Source organism: Festucalex cinctus, chromosome 20 (assembly GCF_051991245.1).
Source record: "Festucalex cinctus isolate MCC-2025b chromosome 20, RoL_Fcin_1.0, whole genome shotgun sequence".
Classification (NCBI taxonomy): domain Eukaryota; kingdom Metazoa; phylum Chordata; class Actinopteri; order Syngnathiformes; family Syngnathidae; genus Festucalex; species Festucalex cinctus.
Window position 1 is genome coordinate 7,642,414 of NC_135430.1, and position 20,028 is coordinate 7,662,441.

The window sequence follows — 20,028 nt, forward strand, 5'->3', positions numbered from 1 at the left end:
GACGCCATCTTGTGGTTATTTTAGTCACAACTCATGAAATTACGTGTACAATCCCATTTTAAAAATTATCTTTTTTTATACTAGACTGTTTAAAAATTAAAATACTGAAACATACAATTGAAATATACATTTTAAAACATCTCAATATAAAGAACTTCAATTTTAATAGCATACATTTCTAATTCATATTTAATATTGAAGTATGTGTGCAAAATAAAGAGAAGCAAGGTTTGGTAATAGGAAATATTTTTATTACTAAAAAGTATATTGAAGGTGCTCTGTGGGCAGCAACTACTGAAGTTCATTTAAATCACAAGGTTGGACCAATTCATCTATTTGTGACGGGGGGGAACCAAAAATTGATGATGATGATGGCAGTTTATGTACAGGAGGAGGAGGCACTTGAGGAGCCTCAATCACACCAAAAAAAAAATAAAAATAAGATGACGAAACAAAATCAGATTCTTCCCAACTCATCATTTGTACACGGAACGTTTGAAAGCATGCACGTGGACGTCCACTTATTTACACTGGTCTCATGCCACTTAACTTAAAGCATCACTGTGGAAGTTTTACAACGATCGGGCCGCTTTAAAAAAAAAAAAATCATCTAGCGTGCGGTATTTACAAGAGATCAGATCTTCTCCTGGATGAAGGGATGCTGCAGGGCCTGGTTGATGCTGATGCGCTTGGCGGGGTCCAGCATGAGGGTGGCGTCCAGCAGGTCCTTCAATTGCATCACCTTCTTGCGCTGCTCTTCGGGCAGACGCTGGCCGCCGATCATGTCGCCCAGCAGGTCTTTGGTGGGGTTGATGGTGCTCATCACCGTCACCTTCTCCTGCAACACATTGACAAAAATAAAAAACAAATCAAATGAAATACGCAAACGTCACATCGACAATGTCAGGAAACATTTTCACATTTAAGTGTAGTTACTTTACATAGAAAAACTACAAGTTATATTGACAGGACTGAAAAATAAACAAATACGTATTCGACTTTTTCCAGTTTATCAGTATTCATATTTATGGCTTCACAAATTGTCTATTATTTTTTATAGCTGTAGTATTTATTTTGCTTTCACACTTTTTTTTTTACTGGTCTACAAACAAATATATTTATTATAATTAGGTAATTATTTACTTTAAATATTTTCTCATTTCTCAACAATCAATAAATAGGAAAAAAATACTTTATTTATATTCTGCTTATTTTGTATACCTTTTGGTCACTCCAAAAAATATATATATTTTCTTATTTCTCTACAGTCAATAAATAGGAAAAATACTTTATTGATATTGTGTTTATTTTGTATACCTTTTGGTCACCAGCCCAATAAAATAAATAAATAAATATATATATATATATATATATATATAAATAATTGTACTTTATACTAGTTATTTTTTTACTGTTAGATAAACAAAATACAAACATTTTACTTTAATTTTTAATGAAAAAATAATTTTTTTTTTTGCTTTTCATCTTTGTATATTTTATTTGAATGACAGCCTTTGCAAAAGGGTCTTCTAAGTCTAAACAGTGTCTCTATTTTTGTTTAATTTTCTGCTATTTAGTTTTCTATTGATATTTGCATTTTAATTTTGTTGTGAGCGCAATTGCAAATTTGCGACATTTGAGGCCTGTGTGGATCTGTTCAATCAGTTTTTTATTTATTCATTTATTTATTATTTGCGGGTTTGTCGAGCCTGTCTGACCCTTTCCGTGACTTTGTCCACTTCGATGTAGAGGAAGTTGAGGTTCTGGTCGAAGTGTTGGTCTTTGAACAATCCTTTGCGGATCATCTGAGGAAACAGCAGCGTCAGTTTGCTCACGTGTTGTTGATGATGATGCAAGACGACGCTGGCACCTACCTTGTTGGGCATTTTGCCCTTGACGTCCATGGCCAGTTTGATCATGTGATTGTTGGAGGATCCCGGGAAGAGGATCTTGCCCGTGTAGAGCTCGTAGAGCGTGCAGCCCACCGACCACATGTCGATGCCGTAGTCGTACGGCTTGCCGATGACTAGACGACGAGACAACCATTTATTGACTGATTTTTTTTTATTTTTTTTTTAAGAAGCCAAAACGCAAGCGAGAACTCACTGATCTCCGGCGCCCGGTAGAACCTGCTGACCAGGTACGGCGTGATGTCGTTGTCGGCCACGTGCGACGCCGAGCCAAAGTCGCAAAGCTTCAAGATGGTCTTGGACTCGTTCACCTGGGGACAAAAATAAAAAGAATTCTCGGGACGATTTTGGCCACCGTTTGACTCGATGCGATCTGGCCACACGTGAGCGTTACCAGGATGTTGTCGGGCTTGATGTCGGCGTGCAGGATGTTGCATCGCTTGAGCAGCTTGAGGGCCAAGAAGAGCTGCTGGCTGTACGAGCGCACGGCCTTGATGTGCAGGCCCACGTCCTTGCCGTACTTCTTCAGGACCTCGCGCAGGTTCATGCTGGCCACCACCACGAGAAGGGAAAAACAAAACAAAAAAATTGTGAGAGGCCGGCGAAGGGCAAGGAAAGTCTCCTTTCTCGCCTTCTTGGCGTGTACCTGAGCGGCTCAAAGACCAAACACAGATGCTGCTTGTGGTAGAAGTGTCGGAAGAGGCGCAGGCAGTGGAACTTGTCGTCGGGGTCGGCGTCGTTGAGCTTCTTGAGGAATTCCAGCTCCTTCAGGCCCGTCTTCTGCCTGACAAACGTCAGCAGACAAGCTTAATATTTCTTCAGTTTTACACTTTTGTGTGTTCACATTTTAAAAAAGGAATATAACTGAACTTTGACTGGCGAGACTCTGAAGTATCCAGTTAAGATGAAGGGTAATGGGATTGTTATTAGGTTTTAGGTGAATTGAGTATAAATTTACACGTATTTACATGCACATACGCGAACGAACAGTTGAGCTCAAAAAAAGAAAAGAAAAAAAACAACCACTCAAAAGGTATAGTTTTTGTTTTTTGTTTTTTTAAATCCCTAATCTTAATATTTGAATTATATTGCAGTGTTCATACATCTTCCTAAAATTGAGGCTTAAAACACAAAATAAGCAAGACACTGTGGCAAACAAATGACTTTCTTCGTGCTGATATTAAATTAGTTCCAGAATTATTCAATTCCTCCAAATTCCGCTCATTTACTTTTACTTTGTTGGCTGTTTCTCTATTATTTATTAGTGTGTGATGAATATTGATGCAGTCACAATTTCATTTCCTCTCAAGATAATGTAGCACTCCATTGATTTATCTATCTACAATTACAACATTTTTTTAGCATTACACTTTTTTTTTGTAAAAGGAGAATAAAAGCATTGTTTTTAAATTTCACCATCCAACAAGTAATAAGAGATGTTTTTTTTGTTTTGTTTTTTTAATATGAAAAAAAGAAGCGCGCTGCCATACATGAGCTCGTTGTTGCGTATGATCTTGACCGCCACCTCCTGGCCGGCCCTGGCGGTGTCCCGGGCTCGGATCACGTTACTGAACACGCCCTGGCCCGTGTAGCCGTAGACGTCGTAGCGCTTGTCCAGCGTCTCGCCGATGTTCACCCCTTGGGAGGCGGGGCCGGCAGAAAGTTAGTGAGAGGACGGCGACTCAGAATGCGCTCGAGTGTCTCAACGCGCTTACTGTAGTAGCCCTCGGCGTCGGTCCAGTTGTCCCGGAGGTTGGGGTTCTCCTTGAAGTCCTTGCCCACGCCGCAGGCTCTCATTCGTGCACTCTGGAAAAGATGCCAAAAATTCACCATTTTCACTTCACATGAAAACGGAGCAGGAATTTCCCAACTCGCCCCCGGCTGCGATTGGCTTACATCGAAGTCTGCTGCGAACATGTCGTCCGATTCGGTGAACATGTCGGGCGCCGACGGCTTCTTCGAGTTGGCCGCTGAGAACAGCGAGAGAAAGAGAGAGACCAGTTGAGTGTGTGAAAAATCGATGAAAATCGGAGCCGTGCGTTTCGCTCTAGATCAAAACATGCTGCAGGTGGCAGACGCAGCCAGCCAGCAACTGAATGAACACATGACAGAAGGAGTGACACGATTGAGAGTTTCTTAAAATGACGTCCGCCAACATGGGCCCGTCAATCATTTGACAGTTATTCCGTCGTGCAGTTGGGCCCTTATGGTGATGGGCATGCAAAGAACGCAAATGAAAGCAGTTTACTTCTCGCTCCTTCAGCTCAGCGAGCCAATTAGATTGTAAACGCACGTCATCCCAAATATGACATCCCCGCCTTGTGCATGCAGTATTTCCAGTCCTCTTGCATTCTTTTTCACCTTCAAGAGTTGTACAGCGGAAGATTTTGCGGTTTGCAGCAGATCAAACGCTTCCAACAAATTACAACTTTTGCGATAAACAACTGAATGCCTTCCACCGGCCTTTTCTTGTCATATAGAAAACGTCAACATGATTCCACTCATCTTGTCTGTTTCTGAGCAGAAATTAAACTCACTAGTAGCAGCCAATCATTATGTGAGCTGTTTTAAGTCCCCCATTGAGAGAAAAAAAGAAAGAAAGAAGAGTTCATTACGGTGACAGCCAGTATGAGTGTTTATTGAAACCATGATTAAAAAAAAAAAAAGACCAAATTGGATATTGGTACACAACTTTGCCAGAGTGATCGGGAACATCACAAAAAAAAGAGAGCAAGTGGCGAGATTGTAAACACTGACCGTGTTTTTGATGAATTTGCCCCTTTCTCTTGGCAGCTTTGTTAAATAGTGGAAGCAATTGCATGTCAGCTAGTATTGATGACGATTTTACCAGGTCATGAATATTTTATTTTCAGAGTAGTTGTACCTGAAGCTGACAAGTTTATGATCTACAAAACACTCAATAGGTGTCCTTGGCATGGTCTGATTGGACTGGCGGGTCAGCCCACTTAAGCGTAATCAAGCTAACAAGCCTTACCGTCCTTCTCCTGGGCGATGAGGTTCTGCTTGGCCTTGACGTTGGCCTCGAAGGTGTTGAGGTTCTCGCGCTCGTACTCCTTGACGTCGGCGGCCACGCGCTCCAGGATGTCTTCGGGCGACGGCGAGCGGCTGCGCGTGCTGCTCTGCGGGCTGCTGGGCTCCGACACCATGTTGGCGTCCTCGCTCGCCGCCTTGTATTTCTGAACACAGCGTCACGCAACGGTAAGGCGGGGCCGACCGGCGGGACCACAGCCCACGTTGGAAGACAGACAGACAGACCTGTACGATGGCCATTCGTTGCTGTCGGCGTTGCTCAATCAAGGCCTCTTCGTCCACCTCCTCGCCGTCAAAATCATCCAACCTGAAAATAAAGTGTTAAGATTTCAAAAACAGCATTGCCACAATTCATATAAACATGATTTAAGTAAGGTTATTTTAGTTAACTAAAACTAAACGAAAAAACTAAAACTCAAAAAATTGTGTTAATGAAATCAAATAAAAACGAAAATGCTTTTAAAAAAATTAAAACTAAGTGAAACTTAGTGGAACTGTATACTTTTTCTGCTGCGCATGAGATTTTTCTCATGTCAAACATGTGCATGGGCTCAATAAAGTTTTGGGAAAGACGAGTGCATCTTGACCCACATGTCTTCTTCTGAGGACTCCTGGTCGACCTTCATGCCCTCCGAGAGGCTTCCCTTGAACTTGTCTTCGTCTCGGCTGCGTCGCCGTCTCCTGTCGCGTTCTCGCGACATGGAGCGCCGGTACTGCCGGAGCCTCCCGTAGCGGTCTCGATCGCCGGACCTGATGACCAGGACAGAGGAAGGCAGGAGAAGAAGACAACAACTTGTTGAACTAAGACAGAAACTTCTCCTTTGCTATTTTCATTGTCGTCACCACCATCATCATCATCACCTGTGTACCAGCGGCGAGCGGCTCCGTCTGCGAGGCGACGAGCGGGAGCGCCGGCGCGGCGACGGGGAGCGCCGCCTGAGCGGCGAGCGGCTCACCCGGCGACGCGAGGACACCGGGGGGCTGGTGTCTCGCGAGCGGTCTCGTCCTGACCCGGGTTCCGCTCGAAGACGTTTCCTGTGTGGGGCAAGACGCTTAAGAACGACAGTCGAAATGTTTGCTCAAGTAAGTCGCAGAAAGGAAAAAAAAAAAAAAAAAAAAGAGGAGCAAAGCTTGTTTTGAATATTGTTGTAATTGTATTGTTGAAAAGGGACGTGGGGGTGTAAAACAATCAGAAATTAGATTTTTTTTTCTTTTTTTAAATCAGATTTTAAGGCCATACTGCCCATTCCCATACTACTCATAGTACATACTAAGTGTTAATTTCCTCAACAAAAACTAAATCATTTTGTCAGCACACATTTTCCACCGGACTAAAACTAGACTAGACTAGAACCCTCATTAATAAAAAAATAATAACTGGGACTAAATCAGTATGCATTTTTCTCGACTAATGAAGAGGAGACAAAAATGTGCTTCACTTAATAAAAATATGGACATTTTAGTTCATGAACAAAAATGAGACAAAAAATTAGATTTTGTAAAATCTTGTCTCTGCTAATCTGTCACATCTGTGACACTGTCATGTGACACACAGCACAAACACATAGGACAGACAGGAGGTGGATTCACTATGAAATGTAAAAAAAGAAAAAGAAAAAGAAGTCAATTATAGTTATAACTTAACACTAATCCAACGGCTATTACGTTCGAACAATTAGGTTATTGCGACCGCTAACTAATGCTGGCTAACGAGCTCATAGCATGGAGCCATAGTAGCCACTGTAATTGTGTGTCAAGTTGTTTTTCATCAAAAAGATGAGAACATTTTATGTTTAGATGTGAAAAGGTTCAATATAATCTGCTGACAAAAAAATATATATACAAGGGTAAAAGGGTTGTCCTGACTAAAACTGGACTAAAACAATGACAGTTTTTGTTGACTAAAACTAGACGAATAAAATTACATTTACTTATACTAAACTAGAGACTAAAATTCTAGATTTAAAGTCGACTAAAAACGGACGAAGTAAAAATGGGATGAGGTTGACTAACTGTGATAAAAACTAACAAGCGTGACTGAAATTGGACTAAAACTGACTGAGACTAAATTTAAAAATGGGCAGACAAAATTAACACTGTATACAGAAGGACATCCAGCGTAAAAATTGTACCAAACTAATCGTACGAGTTACTCTGTGGAGAACATTGAGCAGAAAAGTCAAAAAGTGGCATTGCAAAGCTTATTTCATTGACTGGTAGATTTTTGCGATTGGTGGCACAGGTCAGTCCCAACCGCAGGAAACGGAATCCGAGCTTGCCCACACACCTGACAGGCGACTCCTGGCGCTCGGCTTCTCTCCTGCGAGCATCTGGCGAGCGGCCCCTTCTGGGCGGCGGCGGTGGCGACCTGGCTCTGGTCCGGTCGGCGGCGCCGGCCGAGGCGTGGCGCGCGTCTCTGAGGCGGGGCGAGGCGCTGCGCTTCCTGACGGGGCTGTGCTGCTGCGGCCGTCGGTGCGGCGAGCGGTTCTCCTTGCCGGACGACGCGTCCTTGGACGGCGACTTGGCGGGCCTTTTGTCCCGCTCGGCGTCGGCGCGGCCGGCCCGCTCACGCCCGGGCGAGCGGGATCGCGGCGCCGGCTGCGCTTTTTCCTGAGCGTGTCGCTCGTCACGATGCGGCGAGGGGCGTTGCCGCTCGGCGCCGCGGCCACTTTTCTGCTCCGAGGGGGACTTCCTGCTCCTCTCCTTGGACCTGTCAGCGCTGTCCGAATGTTTCCTCTCCTTTGAGACGCTCCTCCCTCGGCCTCTGTCCTTGCCGCTGGCGCTTTTGCTCACCTTGTCCTGCCTGGAATCCTTGGCGGGCCGCTGCGTATTCTTGCTGGGGCTGTGGCGCTTGGAGGCGGTCCTGCTGCCCTCCGTGGAGTCCCGTCTGGATTTGCCGCCTCCCCCTGCATGGGGGGAGATGACTTTCCCTGAGGCACCCCTCTGGCGCTGCTCGCCGTTTCTGACGCGGGCGTCTCCTCCGTCCTCTTCCGAGCCCGAGTTGTAACCCTGCAGGATGAGGCCCATTCCTGACTGGACTTTGCCCTCCATCAGCTGGCTATCCAGCTCTGCTTTGATCATGGCCCTCTGCTTCTCCAGGTCCTCCAGCAGCGCCCGGTCATCCAGGCCGGGGTTGCCCGAGGACGGCGAGCTTTCGCCTTTCTTGTGGGCGGACGAGGCGAAGATGGCGGCGGCGGCGGCGGCGGAGGAGGATGAGGGGGAGGTGCCCTCCTTGTTGCGCTTGTGTTTCCTGTGTTTGTGGCGATGCTTACGCTTGCGCTCCTTGTCCTCCTCCGAGGCGTGCTTGTGTTTTTTGTGCTTGTTGCGGTGCTTGTGTTTTTTCCTCTTGTGTTTTCCGCTGCCGCCACCGCTGTGCTGCTTGGCTGCCTCCTCAGGCTTCTCGCCGTTGGTCTCGGCCTCCTCCTGCGAGTGAGAATGGCAAACTTAAAACCTGAATTGAAAAAAAATCTGGCTACTCTCTGGGGAATTAGACTTGAGATCGAAATTGAAGCACATTGAAATTGTAATTCTTTTGTTTTATGTGCTAGTTTGAAACATATCCTTGATTTACTGGGTTCACTGTACTTCCTAATAATGATAATAATAATGTAAGGAGTTGATGACAAGTTGACAACCATGACGTAGCTACCTCTTCTTCCTCGTCTTCCTCAGACATGTCTCCACTGTCCTCATTGCCACTTCTCTCATGGCTTTCCATGTCCTGTTTCCTGTTCATTAAACCACAAAATAATAACACCATCAATTCAAAAAAGGTTCCAACATTAATTCACATTTTGCATTACAAGACATTTTAAAACATTACTGACTAAATAAAGCCTGGATTCCCTTTTGGATTTTGCATACAATATTATATAGAGTCTTATCTAGTTGACGTAGCTCTAGCTTCAAGAAGGATTATCTGATGATATCTAATCCTTTACTCACACAAACAAACAAAAACACGTAACCATAGGCAACCAAAAGGAGATTCGTTTTTTTTTCCAGCGCAACATGCTGCACAATCTTTATTATCTGGCTCTTGACCTTGCACTACTTCTTTCATTACTGCAACAAACAAACAAAATCAGCAGTTTTTTTGAATGAGAAGAATGGTTAATTTCTCCGCTCATTGACATCATGTGAAGCTCAAGGGTGAACATTGGGTGAACGTCAGTTTTCCAGGCGACTAATTTAGCAGGACAACCGGCGATGACTATTTAAAGCAGAAAAAAACGTAACAAGAAAAAGTAATGCAAAGGTTATACAAGTTCTCGTGCTGCTGTTGGCGAACATATTCAACTTCCCGGTTTCAAAATGGATTTCCAGCATTAGCTCCCAAAATGCTAAGCAATCTTAGCAAAGTTAGGCTACATCGCCGGATACGTTTGGACGACACTACCGCATTTTGACAATTAAAAATGCACGCTTGAATTCATTTCGCGCAATCCGCGCACACGCTGCAGTGGCGTAAGTGCAACACCGGGGATATTTATATCAACATCTGCTTGACGTTTAGCCAAACTTAATGCTACCGGAGCTAAGCTAAGAACATTAGCCGACCCTGGCAGCAGTCTTACCCTAACAACACGACTGACGTTCCGCTGTTTAACCTGCCAGTCTACGCAGTTTTTAATCAGAAATATGCCCTCATGTCATAATAAAAAAAATATAAATATGAACGCACATGGATAAAGTAAAGGACTTACACGTGCTCGTTGAAATTATTCATTCTTCTCGACGCGATATCCATCTCGACGTCGGCCATTTTCCACAACCGTGGGACCTCTTCTTCCAGATTACGACAAGCGCCCCCTGGCGTAGAGGCGGCGAACTGCTATTGCAAGACACGGCATACTCCACCAGGGCGCGCGAATGCAATAGATAGATAGATAGATAGATAGATAGATAGATAGATAGATAGATAGATAGATAGATAGATAGATAGATAGATAGATAGATAAAATATGCCAGAATTATGCAGAAAAGCTTCCAGTTTATCAGTGATAAAGGCCAAAAATGGTCTGTTTAATGACTTGAGTCCATATCACAAAGAGTATGCAGGGCCAACTATGTGAAAGGACAACATTAAACAGCTGATTTACGTCTTCTAACCACAAAAGTCAGCAGATGCGTTAGCCACGATGAGGATGAGGCCGTAAAACGGGAGGTCCAGCAGATGCTCATTGAAAAGAACAACGTCTGTTTTCTTCCCCGTCCTACTCCTCCTACTACGACTATTCCTCCACCTTCCCCTCACCATTGTCCACTGACGTGCCATCAAGTGCTTCCTTCTTGGACACCCTGTGGACTTTACATTTGAGAATGCAATGTTTGTTTTGGGAGATTTCATCCATCAGGCCATAAAACAAAAATAAAATCTTTCTTTTGAGGGCTTACTGAGGGCATATTTTGCTCTGATTTGATAAACAATGTGGTAAATATGGTGGTTTGGAATTCTGCTGAATCACACCGGGTGAAAATATTAGAAACTCTTGCTTTCAATCAAATGTTCGCATATTGGACCTCGGTTTTTCCATTCCAAACGTTTGCGGTGTGGAGGCGGCAAAATGTGCCGACTACGCAAAAAAAGTGGTCCAACGGTGCAGACGCATGCCGTTATTATGCAGAGGCGAGCACGCATGGGAACACCATGGCTGCTATGGTCACAAATCATATCCTCGAATCATCTGGTGGATCTTAAAAAAAGTCTACACACCCCTGTTCGAATGCGCAGGTTATGTCAGATCAAACTATTGAAGATCATGTTAAAAAATAATCTATCATTTATATGACCTATGACCTACAAAACAATTAAAAAAGAGGGGAATTATAATAAACAACTTGTACAAATGTGCACACATTCCTACAACTTGGATGTGACTGTCTTCTGAATTTAACAAGCTCATTCAAATTCCTGTTAAATGGTTAAATGGAAGTAATCACACACCAGCTACCATTTAAAGTGCCTGTATTCAACCCTGTCTAAAGTTCAGATGTTCTAGTAACCTTTTTTTTCTCATCAATTTTGGAAGAATGTCAGGAAGCTGTCTGTGGATGCACTGTAGGATATGACAACAAAAATCTCAGGAAAAGCCTATTAGAACAGCTGAACTTTATTATTATTATTATTATTATTATTATTATTGTTATTATTATTATTATTATTATTATTATTATTAATGAGGTACTTACAAAAGGCCCGAATTGTTTTATTAGCTGTTCTATGACAGACTTTGCAATAACATAAATAATAACAAATAACAAATAACAAATAATTTTGTGGCTTACACTCCAGCAAAATTTCTTCTAACAAACAAAATACATGTACTATTTTGCATGCATTCCATATTCACATTGTATCATTTCACGTGATAAAGCAGTTTTGTTTTGCAGATGGCTGCATAAAAACGTAGTTTAGCATTCTGAAAAAGCTTGAACATTGAAATTCTACTCCTGTGTTCTGCATTTGTTTCGATTTTTTTCCTCTTAGTGGTTCTAATGTGCTACCATTGTCCGAGAAACGTGCCATTTAAAGTAAATAACCTTACATTTAATTACTGTAGTGTGGATTGCAGTCAGGGCATCATACATATAATTTGCTTTCTTGCTGCTTGGAAAATGTTAAGTCAGTATTTGGACTAAATGCTATCTAAAAGCACCCTCCTTTGTTTATAAATGAGAAGATGGTCTTTTGCTGGCCCCCTAGCATTCTTTGCATAATAATGAGCTGTTGTCTAGCAAGAAATGGGGGAGCTATAGCGAAGAAAATGACCTTAAACTAGGAGAAAAAATGCAATCATTTTACTATATAGTGACTAAATTATGTATAAGATGTGTCGATTTTCTGTGGATTTTTTGTTTTGTTTAAATTTCTTTTTTTTTTTTTTTACTGATTCATAAAACTTTTAACTTATGCCAATTTAACATGACCGAGAAGAAGCAACAATTGTGAGTGTTTTTCTTTTTTTTTCTTCCCCAAAATGGGCGTTATCTGTGACTTGCAATGACTTCCATAGTCATACACTCGTTTCACTCCCTCCTCAATCACGCCACGTCTGGCTTCATCTGCTGGGGCCGAGCTGGGCCACATCGCCAGCTTCAAACTACGACCAAAAAAAACAACAACAAAAAACCGTCCGGCCAAAAAAGTTGTCCTCACTTGCCGCTGCTGCTGCTCGGCATGCCGGACTGAGCGACATGGCTTCGGCCGTGTTCGAGGGCACGTCGCTGGTCAACATGTTCGTGCGGGACTGCTGGGTGAACGGGGTCCGAAGGCTGCTCATCAGCCCGCGGGGCGACGAGGAGGACTTCTTCGAGATTCGCACCGAGTGGTCGGACAGGAACGTGCTCTACTTGCACCGCAGCTACTCGGACCTCGGACGACTCTTCCGGCGCCTCAACGACTCGTTCCCCGAGGACAGAGGAGATCTGACCGCCTCGCCCCTCACCGAAGGTCGGTTGTAGAGAGGCTCGCGGATAACCGTTCGGCTTTTGTATCCAGGGATTTTTGGGGTTGTGAGCGGGTGACTCCTTGGCTCCTTTAGTTTCCCCAAATAGTTTTCATTCTTTTCACTAAAATAGGTTTATAACTTGAGTTGACTCATGTTTAAGCCACAATGGGTAAAGTGTGTAAAAAAACCCCTCTTTGTTCTTGTTATTTTCTCCCTGAAAAAAGATTGAATGTCATGGAAAGTGGACAAAAATGCAGTGTAGAGGCTATGCATTACATGATATATATATATATATATATATATATATATATATATATATATATATATATATATATATATATATAACACATTTTCTTTTAAATGTCAAAACAAAAAAAGTAAATTGTATTAAACAATTTAAAAAAAAAATAGACGTTTGAAAATATTATTCAATTTAAAATGGGCTATATTCATATTTTTATTTGTCAAACTGTTTTTCAATCATTAAAAATTACAATATTTCATAGTTCTAGATAAAACAAAAATGCACAAAATTAAAAAAAAAAAAAAAAGAAAGGAGAAAAGGAAATAAACATTAGATTTTTGACCAAAAAACAAGTTCCGACATGGTACAGTAGATGACTTCTGTAAAATTGTATTTTTAACTTAATTACTTATCTTGAGTATTTTTTTCAGTGACCATTTGCACAAAAAACATTTAAACATACATTTTTCTTTTATAAAATATATATATATATATATATATATATATATATATATATATATATATATATATATATATATATATATATATATATATATATATATATATAAAATATTTACATCCTTTTTTTTTTTTTTTAACAAAGGAACAAGTTCCTATATGGGTACATCAGTCGACTTCTCTTTTAGTCATTTTATTTCCTCTTTAAACGTCAGAAGGCACATTTCGCACTCAACATGCTTTCATTAAGATTTTGGCAAACGTAACACAAAAAAAACATCGAACTATATAGGTTGCAAATTAATCAAAATCAGATGTAGTAAGATATACAATTTAAAAGTGCTTCATACACATTTTCCACCCCTGCGTTTAGTGTCATAATCTTAATTTACCGCTTAATGATGTGTGTCTATAAAAGGAAACAAACAATCACCCGTGTCAGTCACATTTAAAAATGACAATAAAACAAAAAAGTGTAATTTGACTATTGTGTCCAACCCCCCCCCCCCCCCCCCCAAAAAAAAAAAAAAAACAAACAAACAAAAAAAACAAAAAAAAACAACAACAACCACAATAAAACAGACAGAGACTTCGTGTTTTTTCAATCACTTTGTCATGTTTGGACGGGTCAATAATGAACAAAGTCCACTTTTGGATGTCACATCAACCGCCTGAGGCCTGCATGAGAGCAGAGTCTAACGCTTATTATCAATTTTTTTTAGGACCAGAAAGCAATACGATCAGTTTCCTGCAAACGTTTACTTATCACTGGGAAATACCCACAAACTGACTTTAGTTGCAGTCGGTGGCAGTGGATGAACATGTGATGCAAGGTTTTGGTGTCAAACATACACAAAAGATGCTGCGATTTAAGTCTGTTTAATGACTCGGGGGGGTAACATTATCTTGGGTTTATAGACATAGGTCAAAGGTCAGTGGCTATTAATGTTCTAGTAGTGTGTGTTACGCTAACAAGTCACACAACTTATTCGCGTCCACAAGTATAAGTGTTTAAAACAAACAACAACTAAAACTACAAGTACTCATTTAACACATGTACTGAATGTAAAAATAATATTTTTTAAAAAGTACCAAGTCTCTGAAAGAATTTTCGTGATTTTTCTTCAAGCGCTAGCTAGTGTTGGTTCGACTTGTTTGCTAATTAAAACATGTACCCATGACCTTGCAGACCTTGTAAGATGATTAACAAATAATGCTAAATTAGCTCACAATAACATCTGTCCCCACACAGGCAGTCATAGAAACTGCAGTAGAATGTGAGGGTGCAAAAATAATACCTGTCCTGTACTTCATATGCACATGATATTGCGTTTATAATGCAACATCATTTTGTATTGGAATACTCAATTAATCGATGGGTTAAGTCAAATAAGGCTGGGGAACCTTTTACTGTCTCTTTTTTTCCTCATGATAAGACTCCAAGATTTCAATTGATGAAGATCTCAACTGCAGTTGATGTTGCCACTCTCTATTAATGTTGTTTTCCCGTCATAACAGCAACAAGGCTATTTTAAAATGCTACTTATGTATCGTAACAAAGTGTTTGTACTTGGATCAACCCCACCACTGCTTTTAATGCCGATTTGAATGCAACCGTGTCTGCAGTGCAGACAAATATTTGTAAAAAAAACATCCCTGCAGCTGCGCTTGGAATGTTTTTTACTTCCTGCTGCCTGCACGGAAATAGCCGACAAGTTGTTGACAGAAGAGGGAAGAGTGTCCTGGGGTGTCTTTGGTCATCTTTCCTCTTGTTCAAAAGTGAATCCTCGTCCTGGATCGTCTCTGTTTCCCTGTGTCTGTTCCGCGTCCAGGCAACAAGGAAGGCGTAGCGCACTCTGATGTCATGATGAAGAGCGAGTGGTGACGACTGCATTTCCTATATTTAGCCCCCCCACTCCCGGCCTCTGACGACTGCATAGCTTCCATGTGCTCACACAGACAGGAAGCGATTGGTCACAGGCGTTTGAAAAAAGTACGCCGCAGTCTCAGAAGGGTCAGGTCCCGCCACCGAGCACGGATCGATATGACCGCAACTATGAATATTCAACATGTTTGGACAGGGATTAGCGGGAAGGTTGTTATGTACAGAAGGTACAAGAAAGTGCTCGTTGAAGAGTGCAGAGGGTTTGCGGTGACGTGATAAAGAGTCAAAATGTTGACACGTGTTTTTCAGGTCCACACAAACGATAGCTGACAATTAGAGACTACATTGGATTGTTGTCCAATGGATGACTAACTTTGTTGCAAGGAAGTTTTGACATTTAGGCCTTGGCAGAGATCTCCACTTGGTTTGTTTGTTAGCATGATGGATGACACCAGCTCCATGAACCAGGAAGTCACCTGCAAAGTAAATAAAACATTTTTGGCCTTGGTGGAGGTCTGCTTTCTACTGTGTTCTATTCCAGTCATTATTTTTACCTCCGTTATTAAGGTGATGTTTTTGTTGTGAGGGCGTACCATTCATTGATGATCCAAATTAACATTGTTTGGCCTTGGTGGAGGTCTGCACTCTTTTCCAGGAAGTAGGCAACTGCTGCTCTCACAAGATCATTCTTGTGATACAAAATGAAAACCACTTCCTCGACCTAGATGATTAGACAAACTTAATCTCTTCTCTTAATCGATTGCTCGTGGACTGCGGAAGTCAGTGGAGGAAACCAGAAAGTCTTTAAAGATCATTTAGCAATGATAACATGCAACACAGTTGGTGTTTATGCAGCAACAACACGAATTTTGTTGTCAAGACTGATGAGAGTGTTGCTATTGGAGACTCTCTTACTCACTGCTTCCACACAGCGGGAATGTTTGCATCATCCTAAAATGACTCTTTGCTGACCACTAAGGAGGCACCCACACGTGTCTTGCCGAATGTGCTGACATCACGCCCCACTTCCAACTTTATATGTTGTAAAAGGTCCCCACAGGCTTGATTACATAATGCTATTTTGCGTACTATTTTAACGTGGACTACAATTTTTGGAAACAGAAAACCTCAGTAAAGATTTTGTAAGCAAATCAATTTTAGGGCTTTCCAAAGGCAGTCTGTTTAAATCTAGTTGCTCTTCCAAATCAAACTCATTAAAAAAAACAAGAACAACAAAGAAAAAATTGATTGTATTCCATTCTGTCATTTCAGGCCTAGTGAAAATCAAAGAAGCAAACGACATTGAGGAAAAGCTAAACGAGGTGGAAAGGCTGCTGAAGAACGCCATCAACATGCCGTGCAAGGTGAGTCAACTGCAGGTGCATAAAAGGCTGCAACGGAACATTCCGCCAGTTTTACACTCATTCTCAATCTGTAGTATTCCAGATCGGAAGTGATGCTGACTTTCTTCGAGCGCTCGCCGCTGGACCAGGTGCTGCGGAACGACAAGGTGCACAGAATCCAGCCCTGCTTCCAGAGTCCGGTCAAGATATCGGGTAATTATCCCGTGCTTCATCTTTGATTTGGATATGATTTGCATTCACACCCGATTTGGTACTTTCCAGAGATCATGCGCTCAAATGGCTTCTGTCTGGCGAATACCGAAACCATCGTGTTTGATCACAAGCTGCCAGAGGAGAAGGAGAGACCCTCTTCCACAGACTCCGTGGAGCACACGTGAGTGAAAGTGAATTATTTTAACAGCAGGTATGCAATAGAATTTTGGGCGCGCTATCTTGACTTTAAAGTTGTTTTCTCATTTGATACAGACACGTAAAAAATGTGAATCATGAATTTTCTTTTGTGTAAACAAGAAGTTAACTATGAAATGCAACAAAAAAATACTGCTAACTACATTCTCAAACAAAATAATGTATCAACTATAATTGAATTGAAAATACGTATTAATAGAGTGGTGCTTTACAAGTGAGTTCTTGGCGCAAACTTGAGATACAAGCGCTGTATGCCACCATACATGGCAGTTGAACTTTAGGCTGTTTTATGCCACTCCCAGATGAAGTTTACTGTCACAAAATAAACAGAACTACAAATTGCATATCAAAAACAGCTTTGCTTTATGAAAAATTCTACACCATACAATATGAAACGGCATTGACATGCTAATGTTAGCATCAAAAGCTGCGATTTTAGAAGCAACAAATATTGCAACACAAATAATGGAATAACAAAAAAAAAGGACAAATATTATTCTTCTTCATTTGCGTCTGTATGACTGCACAGTATAGGATTATACTGCCTCCCTGTGGCCAAGCAGGGACATGATGCACAAACTATTTAATTCTTTACATTCTATTTAATTATGTTGTTACTCTATTTCTTTTGTATGAAATGCAAAGTGATAGAGTTCTATTTTTCCTTTCCTTTTTTTTTTTTTTAGTTTTTGTGTACTGCTGTATGGCTTGAATGTGTACTTTTGAGTACAGTGCAACATCAATAATCAATATCTTTTTATGTATCTAAATACTATCTCTCTCTCTCTTTCTCTCCCTCCATCTCCTTTTTGTTATTGTCTTTTCACATAGTTTTGTCACACGAAGGTAAACACTTCTAAATGAACAATGATCACTCCCCCCCCCCTCATGAATGTCAAGTATTTTCTGAACTGGAAGTGCGGCTGCTCCTTGTAACGTAAAGTCAAGACCCTCCTTCTCCACCCCTTAATTCAACAGGAAGTTTGCCGGTGCAGCTCTTCCTTCCCTGGGTGTGCATGGGAAGCAAAGAGAGGAGCACATTTTCTTGTTGTGGTCTGCACAATTTTGCATAACTGCACTAATGCAATTTTTGCTTCTTTCGCCAGGTATGACGACGGACTTGAGTTCTTGTCCGTGCAGGCGGACGTGTGCGACGGGGAAACGGAGGCGTACGTCACCAACCTGTCCTACTACCACCTGGTCCCGTTTGAGACCGACATCCTGGAATGAGGAGCTTGTCCCTTTGACGGGACATGCGACGCTATTCCTAGGAACTGTCGAACCATCGAAGGATGGATAAACCACCGGTGAGATGGCACCAGTTGGACTTTTCCAGCGATCCATCCTGGAGAAACGTCGGGGCAAAATGACACGCACTATCCAGCCAGCCAAAGTTCTAAGTCAGCAGTTTAACACCTCCTCTGGAGTCCCCATGGGATTACAATAAGTCGTTAGGAAGCTCTTTCTGCCATCTTTGTTTATTGTGCTATTTTGGTGCGCCTTATGCAAGCGCTCAAAGAGGATTTGCGTGATGGATGTTGAGGCTTTGACAGCTAAAGGCGATGGATTATTTCTCATGGAAGTGTTGAAACAACCTGGTGTGCCACCTGGAACCTTTCAGGGTCCCGTCAACGTTTCATGTTATGCAGCTGAATTTGCACATATGCATTCTTCTTCCAAGAATCGTTTTTTATCCCCATCTATTTTCTATCATGCTTGTTTGGTAAGGTTGCAGGAATGCTGAAGCTGGCTGACTTTGGGCGAGAGGCGGGGCACACACCCTGCTGGTTGCCAAGCAACCATTCATGCTCACATTTACCTATTGGCAGTTTATAGTCTTCGGTTACTCTAACATGAAGCCAGAGTACCTGGAAAAAACCCAGGCGAGCACTGAGAGAATATGCCAACTCCAGAAAGGAAGGCCAGAGCTCAGATTTGAACCCCACGCTGCGGAACTGTGAAGCAGATGTGCTAACCACTAGTCCACTGCACTAAATGACTTAGTCTGTTTGTGTTTCCACCTGGTTTGCCATTTTAGGAGGAGAGAATGAGTGTTGGGGTCATGTAATGCTCTGAATCATCAGAAAAGACAACAGGCCGTGTGAGGTCAGTGAGTTTACTGAGTGAGGGTCTGAACGTGGGAGTCCACTGCAGGGGGAGGCGACAAGCTGACTCAAAATGGCCTCTCTTTAAACAATTAAGCAAACAGCTGATTAGAATTTATTTTTTTTACATTGTATGGCTCCTTCCATTAGAGGGTTGCACTTTTGCTTCCCTTTAGTGCCTTCAATGAGCTATGATTGCGGACAAAATGGAAACTAGTAAACTTTTGTGTGTGTGTTTTTGTGTGATTGAATCCACTTTTGTCACTTGAATCACAAAAGCAGGAGACACCACATGTGGACTAACGACAGCTCACGTCCAGTATTGTGCCCCCCTGCAAATACCGAGGCATTCAAGCCTCACAAAGTTGGCACACGAGGCCTCAGCATGTTTCTGTTTAGTAACACAGTCATGATCGCCATTCAGCCAGTGAGAAAGTACAACTCGTTCTTCTCGCTGAGCAGTTTTAGTGTTCTAGCTCTACCTTTAAGAAACACATTATTAAAAAGTTAAGAGCATCCATATCATGCTACATATTGTATGAAAAACTGGGTGGCAAAATCAAGTCAGTGAAGACAAACATGGATGATAATTTTGAAATAATACAACAGCTTTAATTATTATAACATTTTATTTTCTTAATGTGAATAACCAGGATCATTTTAATGAGGACTACAATGACAGGAATGTTAAAGTTGTGAATTTTCTGTTAAATGTTCTGACAGTATTAAAATATATATTTCAAGCATATTTAGCAGCTTGTTAAAAGTTTAAAATGTTAAAATGTTTTTAATAAAATGACTTGTAGCAAGCAATACGTACTTATGTTCTTCCACCGCCATCTTGTGGTCTTGCCTTGGAGAGGTCGGGTATTTTTTTATTTTATTATTATTATTTCAAGATATTTTTTTTTCATTTATGGCAAATTCAAGCTGTAAAATACAACCACACCACCATTTATCAGATGTGTATATTTCATTTAATCATTTTAAGACGAATGTAAATAGCTTTCACTGTTATTTTATTCAACGCAATAATATTAATTTCACGAAAATGATTATTATTTTTTTTTTTAAGAATTGGATGTAAATTGGGAAGTGCGACGTCACAATAAAAATAAGCTTTAAAAAAAATGATGCCACGCGCAAGCGCG

The 20,028-nt window shown here is 41.5% G+C and overlaps 2 protein-coding genes across 3 annotated transcripts; one reads left to right on the forward strand and one right to left on the reverse strand.

The window, feature by feature from the left end:
* Positions 1-229: 229 nt before the first annotated feature.
* Positions 230-9,840, reverse strand: prpf4bb (pre-mRNA processing factor 4Bb). Of its 2 annotated transcripts, none has more exons than XM_077508986.1 (16): positions 9,668-9,840; positions 8,611-8,689; positions 7,249-8,384; positions 5,823-5,996; positions 5,553-5,711; positions 5,187-5,268; positions 4,906-5,107; positions 3,807-3,880; positions 3,626-3,716; positions 3,401-3,548; positions 2,557-2,694; positions 2,305-2,458; positions 2,107-2,221; positions 1,875-2,026; positions 1,719-1,805; positions 230-838 (listed from the first exon to the last, which is right to left on the reverse strand). In XM_077508986.1, the coding sequence occupies exons 1-16, from the start codon at positions 9,724-9,726 to the stop codon at positions 635-637; spliced, it is 3,054 nt and encodes a 1,017-aa protein (XP_077365112.1). In that variant the 5' UTR covers positions 9,727-9,840; the 3' UTR covers positions 230-634. The 2 variants fall into 2 exon arrangements, with proteins under 2 accessions (XP_077365112.1, XP_077365113.1); XM_077508987.1 differs by lacking the exon at positions 9,668-9,840 and adding an exon at positions 8,789-9,519.
* Positions 9,841-11,907: 2,067 nt separating this feature from the next.
* Positions 11,908-19,690, forward strand: pxdc1b (PX domain containing 1b). The gene is made up of 5 exons (XM_077508988.1): positions 11,908-12,414; positions 16,273-16,364; positions 16,439-16,556; positions 16,626-16,737; positions 17,879-19,690. The coding sequence occupies exons 1-5, from the start codon at positions 12,159-12,161 to the stop codon at positions 18,000-18,002; spliced, it is 702 nt and encodes a 233-aa protein (XP_077365114.1). The 5' UTR covers positions 11,908-12,158; the 3' UTR covers positions 18,003-19,690.
* The last annotated feature ends 338 nt before the right edge of the window (positions 19,691-20,028 follow it).

Bases quoted from the DNA above. Each gene is read 5' to 3' on its own strand.
- pxdc1b (XM_077508988.1), top strand. From the start codon at position 12,159: ATGGCTTCGGCCGTGTTCGAGGGCACGTCGCTGGTCAACATGTTCGTG. The intron at 16,557-16,625 runs GTAATTATCCCG...GGTACTTTCCAG, and splicing joins GAGTCCGGTCAAGATATCGG to AGATCATGCGCTCAAATGGC. The intron at 16,738-17,878 runs GTGAGTGAAAGT...TTCTTTCGCCAG, and splicing joins ACAGACTCCGTGGAGCACAC to GTATGACGACGGACTTGAGT.
- prpf4bb (XM_077508986.1), bottom strand. From the start codon at position 9,726: ATGGCCGACGTCGAGATGGATATCGCGTCGAGAAGAATGAATAATTTC. The intron at 2,459-2,556 runs GTACACGCCAAG...GGTGGTGGCCAG, and splicing joins TTGGTCTTTGAGCCGCTCAG to CATGAACCTGCGCGAGGTCC. The intron at 839-1,718 runs GTCAGACAGGCT...AATGTGTTGCAG, and splicing joins TGGACAAAGTCACGGAAAGG to GAGAAGGTGACGGTGATGAG.